Here is a 20,675-nt window from a genome sequence, read left to right on the forward strand (position 1 = left end):
GGGCAGTCAGAGGGGCCTGTAACCAAAGATGAATATAAGAGGGCAGCAAGAACCTGTAGGAAAAAATAGGCCAAGGGCCCCTACGAGCTAAGAGTTGGGGGGTTGGAAATGCTAAGAACAAACATACTTTTTCTGGGTTAAAAAAAAAAAGGCGAAAGGGATAAACCTATTTGAAGGAGATGGTGTGGCTTTCCGTGGATAATAGAGAGAAAGCAGAATTTCCAGAAGGGGCTCTGCCTTCTCTGGCGAGGAGGTCCTGAAGAACAAATCTCCTTCCGCTAGCCTTCTCTTCCGTGTAAGGAAGACACAGGTTCAGAGTAGATCCGTGTTTCAGCGAGAAACAGGCCAGGCTCTCTTGGTGGCTGATGGGCAGGTGGGCCCGAGCCCCGGCTCTGCCTGGAGGAGCAGGGACAACCGGTCCCTGTGGAGGAGAGACCTGGACAAGCAGACTTTTAAGTGGCTCAGAGGAAGGGGGCTTGCCAGATGTGGGAGGCACACTGGCCTGAAAGGTATCTTCAATTATTCAAGAGATTTATTTGTAAAGGTCCAAGCGAGAGAGTTAAGACCAAGTCAATGAGGAATTTAGAAACTACTTAACAAGCATCTACGAGGAGGAGCCGGTGCTCTGCTAGATGGGGACACAGGGCAAGGAGACATATCCAGCCCCTGCTCTCACGGGCCTCGCTGATCTGAGCTCAGAAACCTAGCAAGGTACATAAGTACATAAGTACATAAGTACATAAGTACATAAGTAAAGGCATCATTCCTCACAGAGCTGCCCCAGGACAGAATGGCTGCCTGGAGGAGGAGGAGGAGGAGGAGGAGGAGGAGGAGGAGGAGGAGTGGGGTGGGGAGAGGGGCAGCACGGTCCCCTGGAGGATGCTCACCAAGACGATGCTGGGGGCAGGAGGGTGGGAAGGACCGGGCAGGGGGTGGTTGGAACTTGCAGGCTCTTCGCAACTCTGAGCTGCCGGGACTTAGGATTTTGCAGATTTAGTGTCACTCGAAGGAAATATTCTTCATTCTTGTAAGTCCCAGTGCTCATCTTGGAATATAAGCATGTCGGATTTTTTCAATGACTGGATTATTCAAAAATCAGGAGAGAGATGGGCGCCTGGGTGACTCAGTCGGTTGGGCGTCCGACTTCGGCTCAGGTCATGATCTCACAGTCTGTGAGTTCGAGCCCCTCGTGCTGACAGCTCACAGCCTGGAGCCTGCTTTGGATTCTGTGTCTCCCTCTCTCTCTCTCTGCTCCTTCCCTGCTCATGCTCTGTCTCTCTCTGTCTCAAAAACAAATTTTAAAAAAACATTAAAAAAATTTAAAAAACAAAAAAACAAAAATCAGGAGAGAGAAAGCCATTCTGCTCGGATCCTACTGGGCAGCAGGAGCACTGGGCAGCATTCTAAGTGTGGGGCAGGTGGGCGTGGGGGGTGGGCTCTCTATGCGCTGACAGATGTGGGAGGTGAGCAGCAGCCCTGGGGGTGCTGACAGCTGTCCCATCGGTTGGAAGGATGGGCTAACTGATGCCTGATGGCTGTGGGGCACTTGCCTGACCTTAGAAACACAGCAGTCTTGATTTCCACATTTTTCCCGACTTTTTTTTTTTTTAATGCTTATTTTTGAGAGACAGAGAGAGAGCGCAAGTGGGGGAGGGGCAGAGAAAGGGAGACACAGAATCCGAAGCAGGCTCCAGGCTCCGAGCTGTCATCACAGAGCCTGACACGGGGCTCGAACTCATAAACCGTGAGATCGTGACCTGAGCTGAAGTCGGGAGGCTTCACCAACTGAGCCACCCAGGCGTCCCTTTACTGACTTTCTAATGTTCTGGTTTCTAGATCCTGGTTCTCAATGCTCTTCACTTGTATTTTTGCTCTCACTCCGTCTTCATCCAACCCTGAGGACATTCCTTGCAATCCCTTGGTACCCCAACAGTGCATATCTGATTTACAGCTGTAGACAACCGTCTACCCAGTGGAGGCCACGCTGACTGCTTATACAAGGCTGAGCAAATCACTCTGGTTTCATTATTTTGTACTCCGTATATAATTACACTGTTTATATCCTGAATATAATGGAATTCAATGTGAAAAATCCCAGATATGGTGGATTTCATTTTTCATAGAAACAGCACTATTTCATAATTTATAATGTTCAAGTTCTAAAGGGCTAATGAATAATTCGGAAGCAGTGCAGGCTGCTCATGGAGCTAACAGGCTGGCTCTCCTGGAGGCTGTGTTTACGATCCGTCAGTCGCCAGAGTACTAACAGCTCCCTTGTTCTCTACCAGCAGTGGTCACAACCAAGGAGGCTAGAAAAGGCACTCATGGGGCACCTGCGTGGCTCAGTTAGTGTCCAATTTCAGCTCAGGTCACGATCTCTCAGTTTGTGAGTTTGAGCCCCGCATCGGGCTCTGCGCTGACGGCTCGGAGCCTGGAGCCTGCTTCGGATTCTGTGCCTCCCTCTCTCTGCCCTCCCTTCCTTGCTCACGCTCTGTCTCTCACTCTCTTCTCTCTCAAAAATAAATAAACATTAAAAAAATTAATGAAAAAAATAAAGAGCAAATCAGAAATGATCTCACATGCATGCAGCTTTTAAATCAAGTTAGAAATTTAATTTTATCCTGTAGAAAATATATGTAAATTTTTTTTTTAACATTTATTTACTTTTGAGACACAGCATGAACGGGGGAGGGGCAGAGAGAGAGGGAGGCACAGAATCTGAAACAGGCTCCAGGCTCTCAGCTGTCGGCACAGAGCCCGACGCGGGGCTCGAACTCACGGACCGCGAGATCATGACCTGAGCCGAAGTCAGACGCTTCACCGACTGAGCCACCCAGGCGCCCCTATGTAGATATTTTTATGTGTGTGTGTTTTTTTTTTAGTTTATTAATTTATTTTGAGAGAGAAAGCACAAGTGGAGGAGGGTCAGAGAGAGGAGAGAGCGAGAATCCCAAGCAGGCTCTGCGCCGACAGCGCGGAGCCCGATGCGGGGCTTGAACCCGCAAACCGCGAGATCCCAACCTGAGCCAAAGTCGAACATGCACCCGACTGAGCCACCCGGGCGCCCCTAAATACTTTTGAAAGGCACGATTGGGGGGTTGCCTCTGTGTAAACCACACCTGCTGTGTTATACAAGTGACTCACAACAGGTACAAAACCATCCCTGTATCTGGCGGCACTGACGGGGAACACCACTAACCTAGTAACTTTTTTTGGTAAAATATCTGGACTTGACAGAATGGGAAGCAGTGTGAGGGAATTTTTTAGGCAGAGTATTATGCTATGAACTTTGGGAAGATGTGTGTCACAATCAGCTTCCAGTTAATAGTTAACATGTATGTGTATCTCGTATGTATATGAAACATATAGCCCATGTAGATATGAAACCGCTTCGAGCCTGCGTACGTAACCGCCAGACAACAGTAATGGCCTTCCAGACATGAGCCACGGAGCCTCCTTCAACGCACCGCCCATTACTGATGGACACACACTCGATTTTCCCGAGCTCCAAACTTGAAGGTGGCCCTCGGCGTAGTTAAGAATCTAACCACAGTAATTACACATTTAGACTGAGTCACGTCTCTCGAACTGAACCCCTATGTCATAAACGCAGCTAAACATCACACAAATAGTCAAGCGCTCCATTAGCATCAACTCATTTACCATCGCACAACACAGTGAGGCAGACCCCAGCATCTCTAACTTACAGATGCGGAAGCTGCAGCACAGAGAGGTTGAGCGACTTGGCCAAGGTCACACAGTCATTAAGTGGCCCAGCCAGGATTCAAATCCAGACCGTCTGACCCGGGGTCTACACTCTCACCCCTGTGTTCTCAGCTGGTGCTCACCGCCAGTTCACAGCCCAGGTTTACATGGTGCCTTTTTAGCAGGACTCTCCTGTATGGGTCAGGTTCTTGGAAGAACCTCACACGGTGAGCCAGTTCAAGTCTCAACTTGTTCTCCCTGCCCTTCAGGCCCCTGAACCTGAACCGTGGTACTTGCCACGGTTGCCTTCACACCGAAGTTAGGCAACTGGTCCCAATCTGATGGTGGAGGCTGAAGGACCGGCACCTAGCTGACCCTGAGAGCCTTCAGAGTGTACTAGTGTTTTCCATGAATTGATAACACACACACAAATAGTGTTTGCTATTTGTTCTGAAACAAAAGGATATGGACCTTCGGGCTCTTGCCTTGTTCTCCAATTTCACACTTAGATAAACACAATTCCTACTTCTTATTTTTTTTAAGCTTATTTATTTTTGAGAGAGAGAGAGAAAGAGAGAGCACACGCAAGCAGGGGAAGGGCAAATGAGAGAAGGAGACAGATAATCCCGGGCGGGCTCTGTGCTAACCGACACAGGGCTTGAATTCAGGTCGTGACCTGAGCCAAAGTCAAGAATCAGATGCTCAACCAACTAAGCCACCCAGGCGCCCTGCAAGTTCCTACTCTATTTTCAACTCTTGGTCACTGATTTTATTATAAACATCTCACAGGCATTGTCCACTTACGAATCTTTCCCCCATAATTTTCCAAAGGACACCCTTGACTCCAGCCAAAGCTTGTAGAAGCAACGAAGTAAACTGATTTGTATTTGCTCTTAATGCAAATAAGCGAGTCAGTCCACATTAATGACCACTTTCTAAAACAACGCTTTAAGGCTGATTTGGGGCAGGTTACCTTGAGCTGGAAGTAAAATATGGGTCACCACTGTCATCACTGTACTTCTTTCTTGATTTTGCTATGATCGGCGTCTCCTGCTCAATGGTCTGCATATCTGAAGTCACGGAATGTGAAATACCACTGGAGAAAACAGAGAAAAAAAAGGGAGAGGAATCACATCAGTTCAGGAAGACACTTGTGCTCACCAAAGAATAAACGTTTCATACTTTCAACAAAAACGTTCGTGGGGTTAAAAACATGAGCAATAAAAACGGCATATATAGTTTTTGGCATAAGCATCGAAAAATACTGGGCCTTTGTGAGGACTGGAACTAATTACACAAGATGCAGTCACACATATTAGTTCTGTCTGCAGCATCCGCTTAACAATGAGTCAGGCCTATTTCCTTTTTGCTTTGACTCACTTTGGAACTTTTCATGCTAGGTTGACTACTAGAGAGGAGTAAAACAATTGAAGAAAGGAAGGAATCATGAGAAAATACTTTCCCAGTTGACGCCAATAAGGAAGATCCATGCGCCATTAGCAACGTTTAAATTCTGGAAGCCACGTACCTCCTGCAGTTTCCGAACCCCATGCCGAGTCTCTCTGACTCTATCTTTTTTTTGCCACTCATGTTCATCTTCTCGTCCTTCTTCATTTGAATCTCAAGATCCTTATAGGCTAATCGCAGTGATGAAACGCTGCCAGAAAACCAAAGGCTCCTTAATTTAGCTTTAATTCTGTGTTCTCAAGTTAAAACACTAAGTGAAATCAAACACGTCACTGATAATTTGAGCTTCGTGCTTCTTTCCGTAATTAACAACTATGAAGGCAAATTGGCTTTTTTTTTCCCCTAAAGGTCTTTTTTGAGTAGATGTTCAAGAAAATTTGAATGAGTTTACACCTGCTTTTTGGTTGCTGCTGACCCTACCTTACTGTTCTAGTTCATATCACCTATCGTCATATATTAATCATCACATCATCATATACTACCTGCCGCGTAATAACGTAATATATGCTAAGATTACGTCTACGTAGGACAGTAAAAAGCAGAATTTCTTACTTGAGCTAATATTTACACTTTTGCATTACATAGCAAAAGTATGAGGTTAGTTGCATTGGTTTGCACATATTTTTGACTTTACAGGTAGTTAAATTAAGGGGCACCTGGGTGGCTCAGCCGGTTTAAGTGTCTGATTTCAGCTCAGGTCATGCTCTCACGGTCTGTGGGTTCGAGCCCCACGTCGGGCTCTGTGCTGACAGCTCGGAGGCTGGAGCCTGCTTCGGATTCTGTCTCCCTCTTTCTCTGCCCCTCCCCTGCTTGAGCTCTCTTTCTCTCTCTCTCTCTCAAATATAAATAAGCATTTTAAAAAACCAAATATATAAATTAAGACGGAGTTACTTAATTGCAAAAGATTCTTCAGAGGACCGCTATAGAATCAGGCTTCCAAGAGCACTCATTTCTTAGCCAACCTTCCTTCTGTGCTACTAGTCAGACACTAATCATCTGTTTATCAAATACCTGTTACAAATGATGTACCAAAGGGGTAAAAAGAGGTATCCAACACTGTCCCTTGCTCTCAGATTCCTCAAAACGTTACAAATACTTAATTTTTCATAAAGAAAACTATGCAATAACAAGAGTATTTTATATTAGTAAGACGGCAACAAAACTTGGGGGCCCTGAAAGGTGATATACCCATGTTATCAGGAATTCTAAGCTATTATCTGTTTCATAAAATTGTGCAAGATCTCATGAATTTCTCGTAAGAAAGGCACCGTGTAAATTCCATAATAATATAAATACATTTTCCTGTAGTAACAGGGAATGACAACTAAATTTCTTACTAGAAAAAAAAAAAAGAGTAAACAGAAAACAGAAAAAAAAATAACACTGCTGCTGTTTCCTTCCTTAGTCAGTCAAGATTTGTTTTGTTTTAATCTGGTAGTTTTGTTTTCTTTACCATTCTTCCTACAGAGCAGGGTCTGACCACGTCCCCAGTTTTATCACTCAGAAAATAAATGATACTCTCGCGTCAACTTTTTGGAGGAAGACCACAGGTCTGCCGAAAACCACGAACGGATTAAACCGGAGCGGCAGATTCTTCTGGAGAAGATGAACGGCCGGGAAGAAAACGTTCCACTGGGAAGATGTGAGACGGGAGAGCTTTCCTCCTCAGCATCTGGCTGGGACCGAGGCTACCGCCACCAACAGCACCTGCTCTCCGACCCGGGCTTCCCGTAACGCGGGGACGGCAACGCCCACAGGACGAAGGAGTCAGGGCTCCGTGTTTCCCAGGCCCTGCTCAGGGGAGGCTCCCAAGCCGCTCAGGCCAAGCAAGGGAAGGGGCTCCGGGGCTCTCCTCTCCCTCATCTTCCCACCCACCGTGCGCAGGCTCCTCTGAGGGTGGGCCCGGCACCGCCAGCAGGTGAGGACTAGGACAGACAGTTAGGGTTTCACAGGCTGAAGACAGAGAAAAAATGCCGTTCCTTGACAGTTTACTCAACTGAAAATAACTCTATTTACAGCCGTTAAAAAATTAACTTGCAGAAAAATAACGCTGTTGCGTCTTTAGGATAAGACACGTGTGCTTTCCCGGAGCTGGCGCAGCCCTGGCTTGGCGGGATGGGGCTGCGACGGGTCTGAGAGGGAGGACAGTGTCTTGGGCACAGTGGCGCGGCTGTCCTGAACACGGCCAGGAAGGCTGTCAAAGCAGGTTCCCAAATCAAATTCATAAACACCCATGGCCCGCATCTTTGCGTATACGCTGTACTGAACCGTCCTAGTGAAAGATTCGAGTTAAGGCTGGTGTTGCCTCTAACAATACGCTAATCTCCATCCACACCCACCCCCCCCCCCCCCCCCGCAGGGAGGGAGCAGGTGCTTCATGTTCCGTGTCTTCTGTTCTGATCAGGCTCTAGATTGTACACGCTCCAGGAAAACCACTCATGAACAATCTGCACAGAGCCCACTCCCAAACACCAAGAGAAGCAGTCTAATCCTCAGGTTGGACCTTCCCCCCATTTTCAGGGTCAAGATCCCAGCTTAGAGAAATTACAGTGAAGTCTGTGACCACAGCTCAAAGCAAATTTTACATAAAGCATTTCAAACCACATTTAGCCTAACTACAGTTTAGTGCTGCCCCCTATGTTCTAGGAGTTAAATGACAATGAGAAACAACAACTTCCAATTCTCTGGGTTTACCAACTAGAACATCCCTTAGCAAGCTGCTAGCATGAATAACAACAAGAAATCACAGCGGGTTGAGCACTTACTCTGTACCAGGCACTGTTTGATGCACTTTAATAAACGTTAACTAAGTTAACCCTCAAAGCATTAAGCCTCGTAAAATAAGCATTATTATTTTCTTCATTATGCCGTCCATAGTGACTCAAGCCATAACAATAATAAATAAATAAAACAAAATAATAAATAAAATAAGCACACATAAGAACTAGGAACCCAAGCTGCCTTTCCTTTAGGTGTTGTGCTCACTCTGCTTTCTTCTCTCCTTATGATTTTTTTTATACCCAGCACATGCACTTTCCAGGCAGCCCCACTGCTCCTCCGTTTCCAACACAAACAAAAACCTCTCAAGAGCCTTAAATGTCTACTTAGAATTCTCTTGACTGGCTTCCTGGTTTCCAGTTTCTGCCCCAGTCTGTCTGTCCTAATCTCATCACCAAACTCACTTTCCAAAATATACCCCCTTCATCAACACGATTGGCCTGACTTCAAGGTACCCCACATTATCATTCCAATTTCACCAATCCAGGCAACTCCCCCCTCCCCAGCACCGAAAAAAATTAAATGGCATTTTGAAAGCAAATCTCAAGAGTTGTTTGATTAATAGCCTTATTCACTAAACACACACTACTATAACTAAATCAAACTCACATTGATTCTTCCTTAGGTGCCGCGCTGGCCAGAAGGTCTTCCTGTTCCTTCATTTTATCTACAGCTTGGGCTTGTTTTTCAATTTCATTAAAGCATGTATTCGCCAGTTTCTGGGCTCCCAAACTTCCTTTTTTGGCCCCAAGCTAGAAGATATAGAAGATGAGATTTGACCCACGCTGTTTGAAAGCTTCAGCTAACGGCTAACACTTCCTGGGGTCTATTACCCACCAGGCACTGCAACCCACACTTCCTATTTGTTCTCTCGCTCAGTCCTCACAACCCTGTGAAGTTGGCACTACTGTTATCCCCAGGTTAGATGAGGAACTCGAGTCTGGTGCAGGTTAACTGACTTGAACAAGATCACACAGCCAGTAAGATGGCGGACATCAGGAATCACACCCTGGTGACAGCATCCCTTATTAGAAACGCAAACACGACAGAAACTCCCACAGGGCCTCTCCTGATTGTTTAGAATTCTGTCATTAGCAAAAGAAATGCTGTCAAACACTCATTCTAGAAAATCTTCACTACGTATAACATTCACCTCATGGAACAAAACCTAGGTTTTTATCAAAGCCCCATTTATGGGGCACTGGGGTGGCTCTTTCGGTTAAGGGTCTGACTCTTGACTTCGGCTCAGGTCATGATCTCATAGTCCTGAGATCGAGCCCCTCGTTGGGCTCTGCACTGGGCACAGAGCCTGCTTGGGATTCTCTCTCTTCCTCTCCCTCTGCCCCTCCCCAGCTCGTGTGCATGCACTCTCTCTCTCTTTTTCCAAAAAAACCCTCACATTTATTATTACAATATGGCTCAAAATAAATTTTAAAAAAGTGACAGGGGCACCTGGGTGGCTCAGTCGGTTAAGCATCCGACTTCAGTTCAGGTCGTGATCTCATGGTTCGTGGGTTCAAGCCCCACGTTGGGCTCTGTGATGACAGCTCAGAGCCTGGAGCGTGCTTTGAGCTCTGTGTCTCCCTCTCTCTCTGCCCCTCCCCCACTGACGTTCTGTCTCTCTTTCTCAAAAATAAATAAACATTAAAAAAATTTTTTTAACGACAAAGGTGGCTTTCTTGAGAACATAGGCTATTTTAAAGCCAAACTACCAGATATTTATATGCAATACTTACTCCTCTTTTAGCTTGATTTGGTTTCTTTTTTATGATAGAGGACACCTCTGTCAAAAAATAAAAAGTAGAAAGTCAGACCAATAGAAATACGCAATTTTTCTAATTCTAGCGTATTTTTCTTAAATTCTAACATATTGTACATATTATGTAAGAGACTGTAACATTTTCCACCTTAGTTGGTCACCCAGAACATTCAAGCACACGAGTGTATTGCAGATTAAGAGAGCTTTGTTCAAATGGAGTTTCTCGGCACTGCTAAGTAGGATCCAAGCTCACAGAAAACATTTTGTGCACACCACACTAGAGAGAAATGAGGAGCCTGGCCTTGCCCACCCCACCCCACCCCACTCATTGCTTTCTTCGGAGCATTTCTTAAATACATTAGAACAAACTCTCCTCTTAAGCTCTGCTCTTCAAAAACTTTTAGAATTAGTTTAAGATATAAAGTTAGCCAGGCATTATGCACACAACGGAAGCAGTGGTATGGTTTTTCACCCTGACTTGTATACAGATTTATCACATCAATCAATGAGAATTACAAAGCATTCCATTATTTGAGTAGCAAGGCTTTCTAAATTGCACAAAAACAGATGAGGCTTTAAGATAAAGTTTCTTAAAAATCGTTTTCTGGGTAAGCTTTAATCATAGATTACACATTCTGTTTCTACAATTATGTTTAAGAGACCCAGTAAGAATAAAATTTTAACTTTTTTCTTACAAAGATGAGAATGTGCTTTAATAAGAAAAGACAGCATAGGGGCGCCTGGGTGGCTCAGTCGGTTGAGCAACCAACTTTGGCTCAGGTCGTGATCTCGCGGTCTGTGAGTTCAAGCCCCGCGTCGGGCTCTGTGCTGACAGCTCGGAGCCTGGAGCCTGCTTCGGATTCTGTGTCTCCCTCTCTCTCTCTGCCCCTCCCCCATGCCTGCTCTGTCTCTGTCTCAGAAATAAACATTAAAAAAAATTTTTTTTTAAATAAGAAAAGACAGCATAAAACCACACACAACTAAAGATTCAAATTTAGCCCTAACGAGACAATAACATCATTACGTGCCAAGTATGAAAAAGATATCTATGGGAGTTTTTCTTTCCATCACTTTCTTTTGGATCCATGTTAAAGCACTCACATAATCCGCTCCCAACCTCCTACGAGGCTATTAACTCGGGATGAAAATATCTGGAACATTTCTAATAGTTCAGCTATTTTTTCACAAAAGTACTTGCTTTCCAATTAATGCCATGCAATGTGTGCTCATTTCAGAGTATAATTCCCTGATGATGAAAAATTAAAGATCCTGGTGAAATCAGAAAGAGAAGAACACTCTAGGAGACGTCGCTCTGCCCTCTGCTCATGCTGGGAACGTAACCCAGTTCGACACAAATGAGCAAATCAACAGTTTCAGCAGCAAGCTCAGCCAGGGACACCACACCGGTTGCCGCCACTCACGGGCCTCAGGCTGGTCCTAAAGGGGAACGGCATTTTTGCTCGACAAAAATCTTATTAATAGATTAATAATCATGATGCCAGATTACTCTACACATTCTAGGCAGAATGGAAAGCCAGGATTCATCTTTCTCTCCTAATGAATCTCACTGTCTGAATCAGAATATGGAGTCGTAGGCATATTACCTAAAGCAGCCTTTGTTGGTGCGTTGAGACCTTCCACATTTGGTCCTTGTTCTGGTCCACCTGAAAGTTAAACATATTGATATCAATGCAGAAAATATACTCATTAAATGTGCTTTTGAATATACGACACATTCAACTTGCTCGGTACCACACGTGTGACCCAAGTTTGTCAATTATTGGTTTTCTTTTTAGCTCCCTGTTCTGTTTTACCATTACAAGAATTTTTTTTTAATTTTTTTACATTTATTTATTTATTTATTTTTGAGAGACAGAGAGAGACAGAGCACAAGCGGGGGAGGGGCAGAGAGAGAGGGAGACACAGAATCTGAAGCAGGCTCCAGGCTCCGAGCTGTCAGCACAGAGCCCGACGCGGGGCTCGAACTCACGAACCACGAGATCATGACCTGAGCCGAAGTCATGATGCTCAACCGACTGAGCCACCCAGGCGCCCCTATAAAATTTTTTTAATGTTTATTTATGTACAGAGAGTAAGAGCATGCACCTGAGAGAGTCAGGGAGGGGCAGAGAGAGGGGGGTGGAGAGAGAAAGAATCCCAAGCAGGCTCCACGCTGTCAGCACAGAGCCTGACGCAGGACTTGAACTCACAAGCCTTGAGATCATGACCTGAGAGGAAATCAAGAGTCGGATGCTTAACTGATTGAGCCACCCAGGCGCCCCCAAGGGGAGGTGGAATTCTAAACAATAAAACCTTTTGGAGAAACTCTGCAGCTAAGAATGCAGGGTTTAAAATATTTACAAGAACAGAATCTTGTTCTGCATGTAGTTATCTCAGTTTCCTGTTAGCAAATCAAATGGAGACACCTGGACTCCAGAGGTCACAGGGACACCTCCAGGGCCCCGTATGCTTCAACCTCCAAAGGCCTCTTATGCTAACTAGTTGTAACAGTAACAATATTCAAATCGCCATCGGTACAACGCTCGCCTTGTCTCTGTGTTAGTCAGGAGAGTGTCGGGATTATTTTTTCTCCTCTGTCCTTTTGGACAATGACAAACCCGTCGATGGCTCAGGTAGATTCCTTCTCTTAAAAACAATCCCCCTCTGGAGGGGCTCACAGCCCAGGGAAGGGACACACACGGACGTGGTTATTCCCAGAACCAGGCCGAGCTGCACTAAGAATGGAGACCACACATAAATGTGGTCGTGACTGGGAGTGTCCGTGGGGTGGACACAGCCTCTCTGAGGACAGGCGTTCGCGCAGAGACTCCAAGAAGGAGGCGGCAACATGACAACCAGAGGACAGATTCCCACTGCAAGCAACAGGGCCGAAGGGCCAGTGCGGCTACAGGGCAGTGTGGGTCTAAGGAGTTGAATTGCTACGTGCCACTTAGAAAGGTGTCTGTCTTCTGGGAATGCAAGCTGGCGCAGCCACTCTGGAAAAACGGTATGGAGGTTCCTCAAAAAACTAAAAACAACTACCCTACGACCCAGCAATCGCACTACCAGGCATTTATCCACGGGATACAGGGGTGCTGTTTCGAAGGGACACATGCACCCCAATGTTTATAGCAGCACTATCCACAACAGCCAAAGGATGGAAAGAGCCCAAATGGCCATCAATGGATGAATGGATAAAGAAGATGTGGTACACACACACACACACACACACACACACACACACACAATGGAGTATCACTCGGCAATCAAAAAGAATGAAATCTTGCCATTTGCAACTACGTGGATGGAACTGGAGGGTATTATGCGAAGTGAAATGAGTCAGAGAAAGACAAAAATCCTATGACTTCACTCCTATGAGGACTTAAGAGACAAAACAGATGAACATAAGGGAAGGGAAACAAAAATAATATAAGAACAGGGAGGGGGACAAAACAGAAGAGATTCATAAATATGGAGAACAAACTGAGGGTTACGGGAGGCATTGTGGAAGGGCGTAGGGGCTCCATGGGGAAGGGGCACTAAGGAACCTACTCCTGAAATCATTGTTGCACTAGATGCTAACTAATTTGGATGTAAATTTTAAAAAATAAAAAATTAAATTAAAAAAAGAAAGGGGTCTGTCTTCTTACCAGACACTTAGGGTCACAGGCACAAAAAATGAAATGTGCCAAAACATCACAGACTGCAAATCAGACAAAACCCAGCCATGCCAGCGTCCTTTGCATATGAAGGGAACAAGCTTTTTGTCTATATATGAATTGCAAAACACTTATCGCCTGTCTTTAAAGCATCTCTTCAGAACAGAAACGTTGCATTTGTGATAGATTCGTCAATCTCTTCCTTTCACGAGGCCTGAACATGCAGAGAAGGCTTCCCCGGTTCCGGTTCCGAGAGGACAGAAAACCTCCACCCGTTTTCTTGCAGCACCTTTATACTTTCATGATTTATATTTAAATCCTTGACCCGCCGGCATTTTGTTTGGTATAAAGAGTAAAGAAGGAATTCTACTTTACTGTAATATTTTACCCAAAATGCTAGACGCTTGTCCCAACTCATCCACTGTTCCCCAGAATGCAAAGCGTTCCCGTCCTGGTTCACTGACAGGTCTACTCCTAAGACCAGTCAAATCAAAAACCGGCGTCCTAAAATCTGCCGTTTGCTGCAATCTCAGACACTCCCACCCTGACACCTGCACTTCAGTGCAAACGAAGTGACTTTTCCTCACAGCAAGCTCCCTGCCCCACTCACAGAGACCTGAGTGACCACTCTCCCAGGACTCTCTTCTTGATAAGTATCAGTCACCCTCTCCAACCCTCCAGCAAAACCCTCGCCAGGAAGTTTCTCGAGTAAGCATCTCAGTCATCAAGCTGGTGGAGTGTTTGGTCTTGGCTACTTCACGAAGTTCTCTCAAGTTCCCCAAAGCAGCTCCGGGCTCGGCGTATGCGAGCCAGCCCTTCTGGCCACGCTCCAGGGTGCCCACGTAGCTGTCAAATGTCGCCTTGTTAATTTGCTCAAGCCTTCCGGCTAACAAAAGATGCTCAGTCTTAAACCAGAAAAGTTGACATCTTGATCCTTGTTATTCCTATCACATAAGTGATGTTTTTAAATGCAAGCAACTGACAGAAGTACAGGTACAATAAATACGATCCTATGATAAAGTCACCAAAGGTAAATCATTAGATAGCAACTATTCATAGAATCGGTTTTAAAATGGAAATCTTGTTTTCTGACCGTAGAAGTAACAGAGACACATGACAAAAGTTCGGTCACATCAAAACTGTATCAAGTTGAAAGTAAAAGTAATTCATTCGGTAATTTTATTCTCTGGTTAACAATTTGCTATGTACCTTCCAGAATGTTTTCTGTGTGTATATGTTTTTGCTTCAGTGTTTTACAAAAATGAGATCATATTTCCGGTTGGGTAATATCTTTCCCCCCGACTATATAATGTACCATGGGCATCTTTCCTTCATTAAATACAAGGACCTTATTTTCTCTTTCCTTTTTTTTTAAAAAAGATTTTATTTTTAGCAGCACCTGGGTGGCTCAGTCAGTAGAGCCACCGACTTTGGCTCGGGTCATGATCTCACGGCTCACGGGTTCGAGCCCCGCGTCGGGCTCTGTGCCGACAGCTCGGAGCCTGGAGCTCGCTTCGGATTCTGTGTCTCCCCCTCTCTCTGCCCCTAACCTGCTCACATTCTGTGTCTCTCTCAAAAATAAATAAACATTAAAAAAAAAATTTTTTTTAAAGATAAAAAATGATTTTATTTTTAACTAACGTCTACACCCAACGTGGGGCTCAAACTCACAACCCTGAGATCAAAAGTCACGTGCTCCACCAACTAAGCCAGCCGGGTGCCCCACAGGATCTTATTTTCTAATAGTTTCATAGCCATTGAACCAAAGGATAACATCACACGACAATTCTGAAGACTACCTTCATTATTAGCTGGAGTGGTCTCCACATTCCTTGGTGACGAAGAAGATGCTTCTGGCTGTGCTGATGTCCAGCCTGTGCCACTCACCTGAAGGTGAGAAAATTCACCAGTCAGCAAAGCAAGAAAAGAAAAAAAAAAAAATCAAAGCTAATAATGGAATGGTCACCTTCCAAGTACCTGGGTTGGCGGCAAGGAAAGATAATATTAAGACATGTCTATTCTTTTTTCTTTTATTTATTTATTTATTTTTTTTTAAATTTTTTTTTTTATATTTATTTATTTTTGAGACAGAGAGAGACAGAGCATGAATGGGGGAGGGTCAGAGAGAGGGAGACACAGAATCCGAAACAGGCTCCAGGCTCTGAGCTGTCAGCACAGAGCCCGACACGGGGCTCGAACTCACAAACTATGAGATCATGACCTGAGCCGAAGTCGGCCGCTTAACCGACTGAGCCACCCAGGCGCCCCTCTTTTTTCTTTTTTTTAATTGAAGTATAATTAACGTACAGTATCACATTAGTTTCAGATATACAATATAAAGATTCAACAACTCCATACATTACTCAGGGTTCATCAAGATAAGTGTGCTCTTTGTCCCTCTTTACCTATTTCAACCCTTCCCCCACCCCCCTACCCATGCTTCCTTCTGGCAACCACCAGTCTGTTCTCTGTATCTAAGAGTCTGTTGTTTTATGTGTCTCTTTGGTTGGCTTCTTAAATTCCACATGTGAGTGAAATTACATCAGATTTGTCTTTCTCTGTCTGATTTATTTCACTTAGCATTATAGCCTTTAGGTCCGTCCATGTTGTTGCAAATGGCAAGAGCTCATTCTTTTTCGTGGCTGAGTAATATTCCTGTGTGTGTGTGTGTGTGTGTGTGTGTGTGTGTGTGAGAGAGAGAGAGAGAGAGGGAGAGAGAGAGAGAGAGAGAGAGAGATCGATCTTCTTTATCTATTCATCTATGGTGGACATTTGGGCTGCTTCCAGAGTTTGGCTATTGTAAATAATACTGCAATAAACAGGGATATAGATCTTTTTGAATTAGTGTTTTCATTTTCTTGGGTAAATAGCCAGCAGTGGCATTACTGGATCATATGGTAATTCTATTTTAAATTTTTTCAGGAACTTCCATTCTGTTTTCCACAGTGGCTGCACTGATTTGCGTTCCCACCCATGGTACGCGAGGGTTCTTTTCTCCTCACGTCCCGTCCAACACTTGTTATTTCTTGTGCTTTTGATGTTAGCCATTCTGACAGGTGTAAGGTGATCGCTCACCGTGGTTTTGATTTGTGTTTCCCTGATGATGAGTCATGTGGAGCATCTTTTCCTGTGTGTTTGCCATCTGGATGTCTTCTTTGGGAAAATGCTTATTCAGGCCCTCTGCCCATTTTTTTAAAAAAAATTTTAATGTTTATTTTTGACAGAGAGGGAGAGAGAGAGAGAGACAGAGCATGAGCAGGGAAGGGGCAGAGAGGGAGGGAGACACAGAATCTGAAGCAGGCTCCAGGCTCCGAGCTGTCAGCACAGAGCCCGACTTGGGGCTCGAACTCACGAACTGCGAGATCATGACCTGAGCCGAAGTCGGACGTTCAACCGACTGAGCCACCCAGGCGCCCCTGAAAGCAGCATCTTAATGGTCCCTTCTCGTTATTCGTGGTAGTTATGTTTTTTTTTTTAATTTTTTTTTGTTTTTGAGACAGAGAAAGACAGAGCATGAGTGGGGGAGGGACAGAGAGAGGGAGACACAGAATCTGAAGCAGGTTCCAAGCTCTGAGCTGTCAGCCCAGAGCTCAATGCAGAGCTCAAACTCACAGACCGCAAGATCATGACCTGAGCCGAAGCCGGACACTCGACCGACTGAGCCACCCAGGCGCCCCTCCTGGGCCCATTTTTTAATCAGATTATTTATTGTTTTCAGTGTTGAGTTGTACAAGTTCTTTACGTATTTTGGACATTAACCCGTTATCAGACATATCATTTGCAAATATGTTCTCCCATTCGGTAGGTTGCCTTGTCCTTTTCTTGATGGTTTCCTTCGCGACGCGGAAGCTTTTTATTTTGGTGTCGTCCCAAGAGTTTGACTTTGCTTCTGTTCCCCTTGCCTGAGGACGCATAGCTAGAAAAAGGTTTCCATGGCGGATGTCACAGAAATTACTGCCTATGTTTTCTTTTAGGAATTTAATGGTTTCAGGTCTTACATTTAGGTCTTTAATGTATTTTGAGTTGTTTCTTTTTGTGGACGGTGTAAGAAAGAGGTCCAGTTGCACTCTTTTGCACGTCGCTGTCCAGTCTTCCCATCACCGTTTGTTGAAGAGACTTTTTCCTCATCGTAGAGTCTTACCTCTTTTTTTGTAGATTAACTGACCATGTGAGTGTGGGGTTCTTTCTGGCTTCTCTATTCTTTCCATCGAACTGTGTGTCTATTTTTGCACCGACATCATACTGTTTTGATTACTACAGCTTTCTGGTGTATCTCGAAATCTGAGATTGTGATGCCTCCAGCTCTGTCTTTCTTTGTCAAGATTACTTTGGCTATTCAAGGTCTTTTGTGGTTCCACACAGATTTTAGGATTTTTTTGTTTCAGTTCCTTGAAAAATGGTGTCGAAAACACGTATATTCTTAAGTCTTTGTTTTAACGCTCCAATTCCTTATTTTTCCTCCACCAGATTTTTATTTTGTGATAACTTCAGACTTGCAAAAAGGCTGCAAAGATAGTAGAGTTTCCATATACGCTTCACCCACCTTCTCTGATGGTAAAGTACCCACGGCACGTCTGCCAAAACTAAGAATTATCACGGAGGGATCAATGATTTAGCTATCGTTATTAGCTAAACTCCAGACTTTATTCAGATTTTACCACTTTCCCACCCCCGTCTCTTTTCTGTTCCAGGATCCGTTCCAGGCTCCCATGCTGCATCAGTCGTGTCTCCTGAGTCTCCTCCGGTTTGTCACAGCTGCTCAGTCTTTCCTGGTTTTCCACGACCTTCGAGCTTCTGAAGGGTAGTGATCGGCTAGTTTGTAGAATATCCCTCAGTTCGGGTGTGTCCGATGTTTTCTCGTGCTTAGCCTCGTTTGGGGGAAGAATGACACAGGGCTGAGGTACCCTTCTCACTGCCACACGTCAGCTTCCCTGAACGTGGGCGATGCGGACCCTGATCGCTTGGTTAAGGTGGTGACTGCCAGGCTTTTCTCTGATAAAGTCACTGTTTTCCCCTTCCCATTCCCTAGTTTTGGGAACAAGTCACCAAGTCTGGCCTGCACTCAAGGGGAGAGGGGGTGAAGCTCCATCTGTGGAGGGGCAGACTATCTACAGATAGGACTGAATTTTTCTCTAAGAAAAATCATCCCTTCTCTCCACTTATTTATCCAATCATCTCATCGTTATTAGTGGGGACTCGTGGATATTCATTTCATTCTTTGGATTATAATCCGAACTGTCGTTATTTATTTTGTTGCTTGAATGATTCCAGTTTTGACCACTGGGACCTCTTTCCGGTTGGTTCCCGAGCCCTTCAGACATGCCCTCCCCTATCTGCCACCCGCTCCGTCCGCTTACTTTCCGACACTCCAGGGCACTCCAGGCTCCCCAGTGGCCCGGGCCCTAGAATCGGCCGTTTCTCTGAAGGTAGCCCCGGGTCCTCCTGGCAATTAGAAACCAAGATGTGGGTGCTGGGTGTGCTTGTGTACCGGAGCGTCCCTGTCTCTGGGCCCCTTGGTGGACAGAGGCGGGTGATACACATGTGTCTGTCTCTGCTGACCCATGTGTATACACTACCTGTCATCGTGCTCCACTGTGTGTGTGCGTGCGTGAGTGTGCGTACAGAGACACGCTGAAACAAACGTGAGTTCACGTTAATGCTAATTCCACACGAATTCCCACACTAGGCACCAAACTGTTGTCTCCTCCTTCCAGCCTGTCACTTCTATTCCTAACACTTCTCGGCTACTAGTCCTGGACGTTCTAGATCTCGTTCTATATTAAACAAGAGGCACAGATCATGACAGAACACCTTATCTTTTCTTTTGTTTTCTGTTCTCTTCTTTTTTGAGAATTGTTTCTGGTAACTGTTAACTACGTCAATGAACGTGTATGTGCACATCACGATAACAACAACAAAAAAAATCAAGGCTTAGCAATTTATACACCTTTCCACATTTTTACTTGGAAGTTGGTTACAGAACGGGTTAAGCAAACAATGCTCCCTCCCCAGTGGGGCTGGGAAGAGGCAGGGCAGTGAACAGACATCTGAGGCTCTGAGCCAGGGGTCCACCTACGTTTCCTCACGGGACCGCGCCGTAAATATTTTAGGCTTTGGAGGCCTCACGTTCCCTGACCTGAGAGATCTGGGGATTGTTCTTGGCTCCTGTCGGACCACAACGACAAAGGTCATTATTCCGATAGCATTTACTGACGGTTCACCCTGTGCCAGCTCCTAACTCCTTGCATCTGTACTGACTTCATTGTTACAACAGCCTTGAGATACGGCATGCTCTATGGGCATGACTAAACAGGGACAATGAGGTTCAAACCCCTATCAAAATTTGGTTAAAAAGAAAAAACCTGTCTTCGTTCTTGGTCAGTTCCATAGCTGTGACCTGAATCATGGCAGACCACCAGTAGTAATAGCTCGGCCCCCCTGGAGCCTGGGCATGGGCCTGTAACTAAATTCTGGCCACTAGGATACGAATGGAAGTGATGTGCACTGCCTCCAGATTGTTTTAGTAAAAGGAGGGGGCACACGCTTCCCGAGATGCTTGCCCCCTTCCCATTGCTGCGAAAGGTCATGAGCTGGGGCAGACACTTTGGACTGTGAGATAGAAGCCAGTACGTGGAGAAGAGCAAAATAAATCCCCCGGTCAGTCCTGGACAGGCGACTTCCGAACTGCTGATGGAAATTCATTTCTATCTTGTGTGAAGTGACTTATTTCGGGGTTGTTTATCACAGCGGCTTAGCTTGGATCCTAAGCGAAACGTTTCAATATATGCCCTTTATAACTGTAAGAGTAAGCATACTTTAAAATCATATAAAGCAGACTACATACCTCAGGAGAAGCATGAGAGGCAAAGAAATCTTCCTCTTTTGGTGGAGAGGACACAGGCGGAACCACACAGCTATCAAGCCACAGCTAGAGCAAAAACAGAAAGTGCGTGCTGAGTCCTTCACCTGGCTTTAAAAGTTTTTCTTTAATACTCTCACTCCCTTTCCAGAGACCTGTTTGCTAACGATTGGTGCTTCCCATTATTATGCAATCAGTTAACAGGCCTACACGGGGCCCCTGAGCACATTTTAGTTATGTATCAACCCAGTAGCTTTTGCTTCCAAGCCTTGAGGATGTCAAGGACCAGATTCACAAGCCGTTTCTGAAAAGGAAAGACGGAGGGCTTAATATCCAAGTGCAGGCTCTAGAGTATCACCAATCCTCATTTTTAGTGGATTCCATATTTGCAAATTCACCTACCTGCCACAATTTATCTGTAACCCCCAAGTCAGGACTTAAGACACTT

At 45.1% G+C, this 20,675-nt stretch overlaps 1 protein-coding gene across 2 annotated transcripts in view; it reads right to left on the reverse strand.

Annotated features, from left to right (window-relative positions):
• ARFGAP3 (ADP ribosylation factor GTPase activating protein 3) overlaps nt 1-20,675 on the reverse strand; it is a 54,532-nt gene that overhangs the window by 17,551 nt on the left and 16,306 nt on the right. For both annotated transcript variants that reach the window (XM_049627583.1, XM_049627582.1), the window contains exons 5-11: nt 20,213-20,296; nt 15,168-15,255; nt 11,314-11,373; nt 9,687-9,733; nt 8,560-8,702; nt 5,234-5,362; nt 4,679-4,801 (exon numbers count right to left, since the gene is read on the reverse strand). In XM_049627583.1, the coding sequence (XP_049483540.1) occupies nt 4,679-4,801; nt 5,234-5,362; nt 8,560-8,702; nt 9,687-9,733; nt 11,314-11,373; nt 15,168-15,255; nt 20,213-20,296 (674 nt within the window). The remainder of the gene's footprint in view (nt 1-4,678; nt 4,802-5,233; nt 5,363-8,559; nt 8,703-9,686; nt 9,734-11,313; nt 11,374-15,167; nt 15,256-20,212; nt 20,297-20,675) is intronic.

This window comes from Panthera uncia, chromosome B4, assembly GCF_023721935.1.
Source record: "Panthera uncia isolate 11264 chromosome B4, Puncia_PCG_1.0, whole genome shotgun sequence".
Lineage (NCBI taxonomy): Eukaryota > Metazoa > Chordata > Mammalia > Carnivora > Felidae > Panthera > Panthera uncia.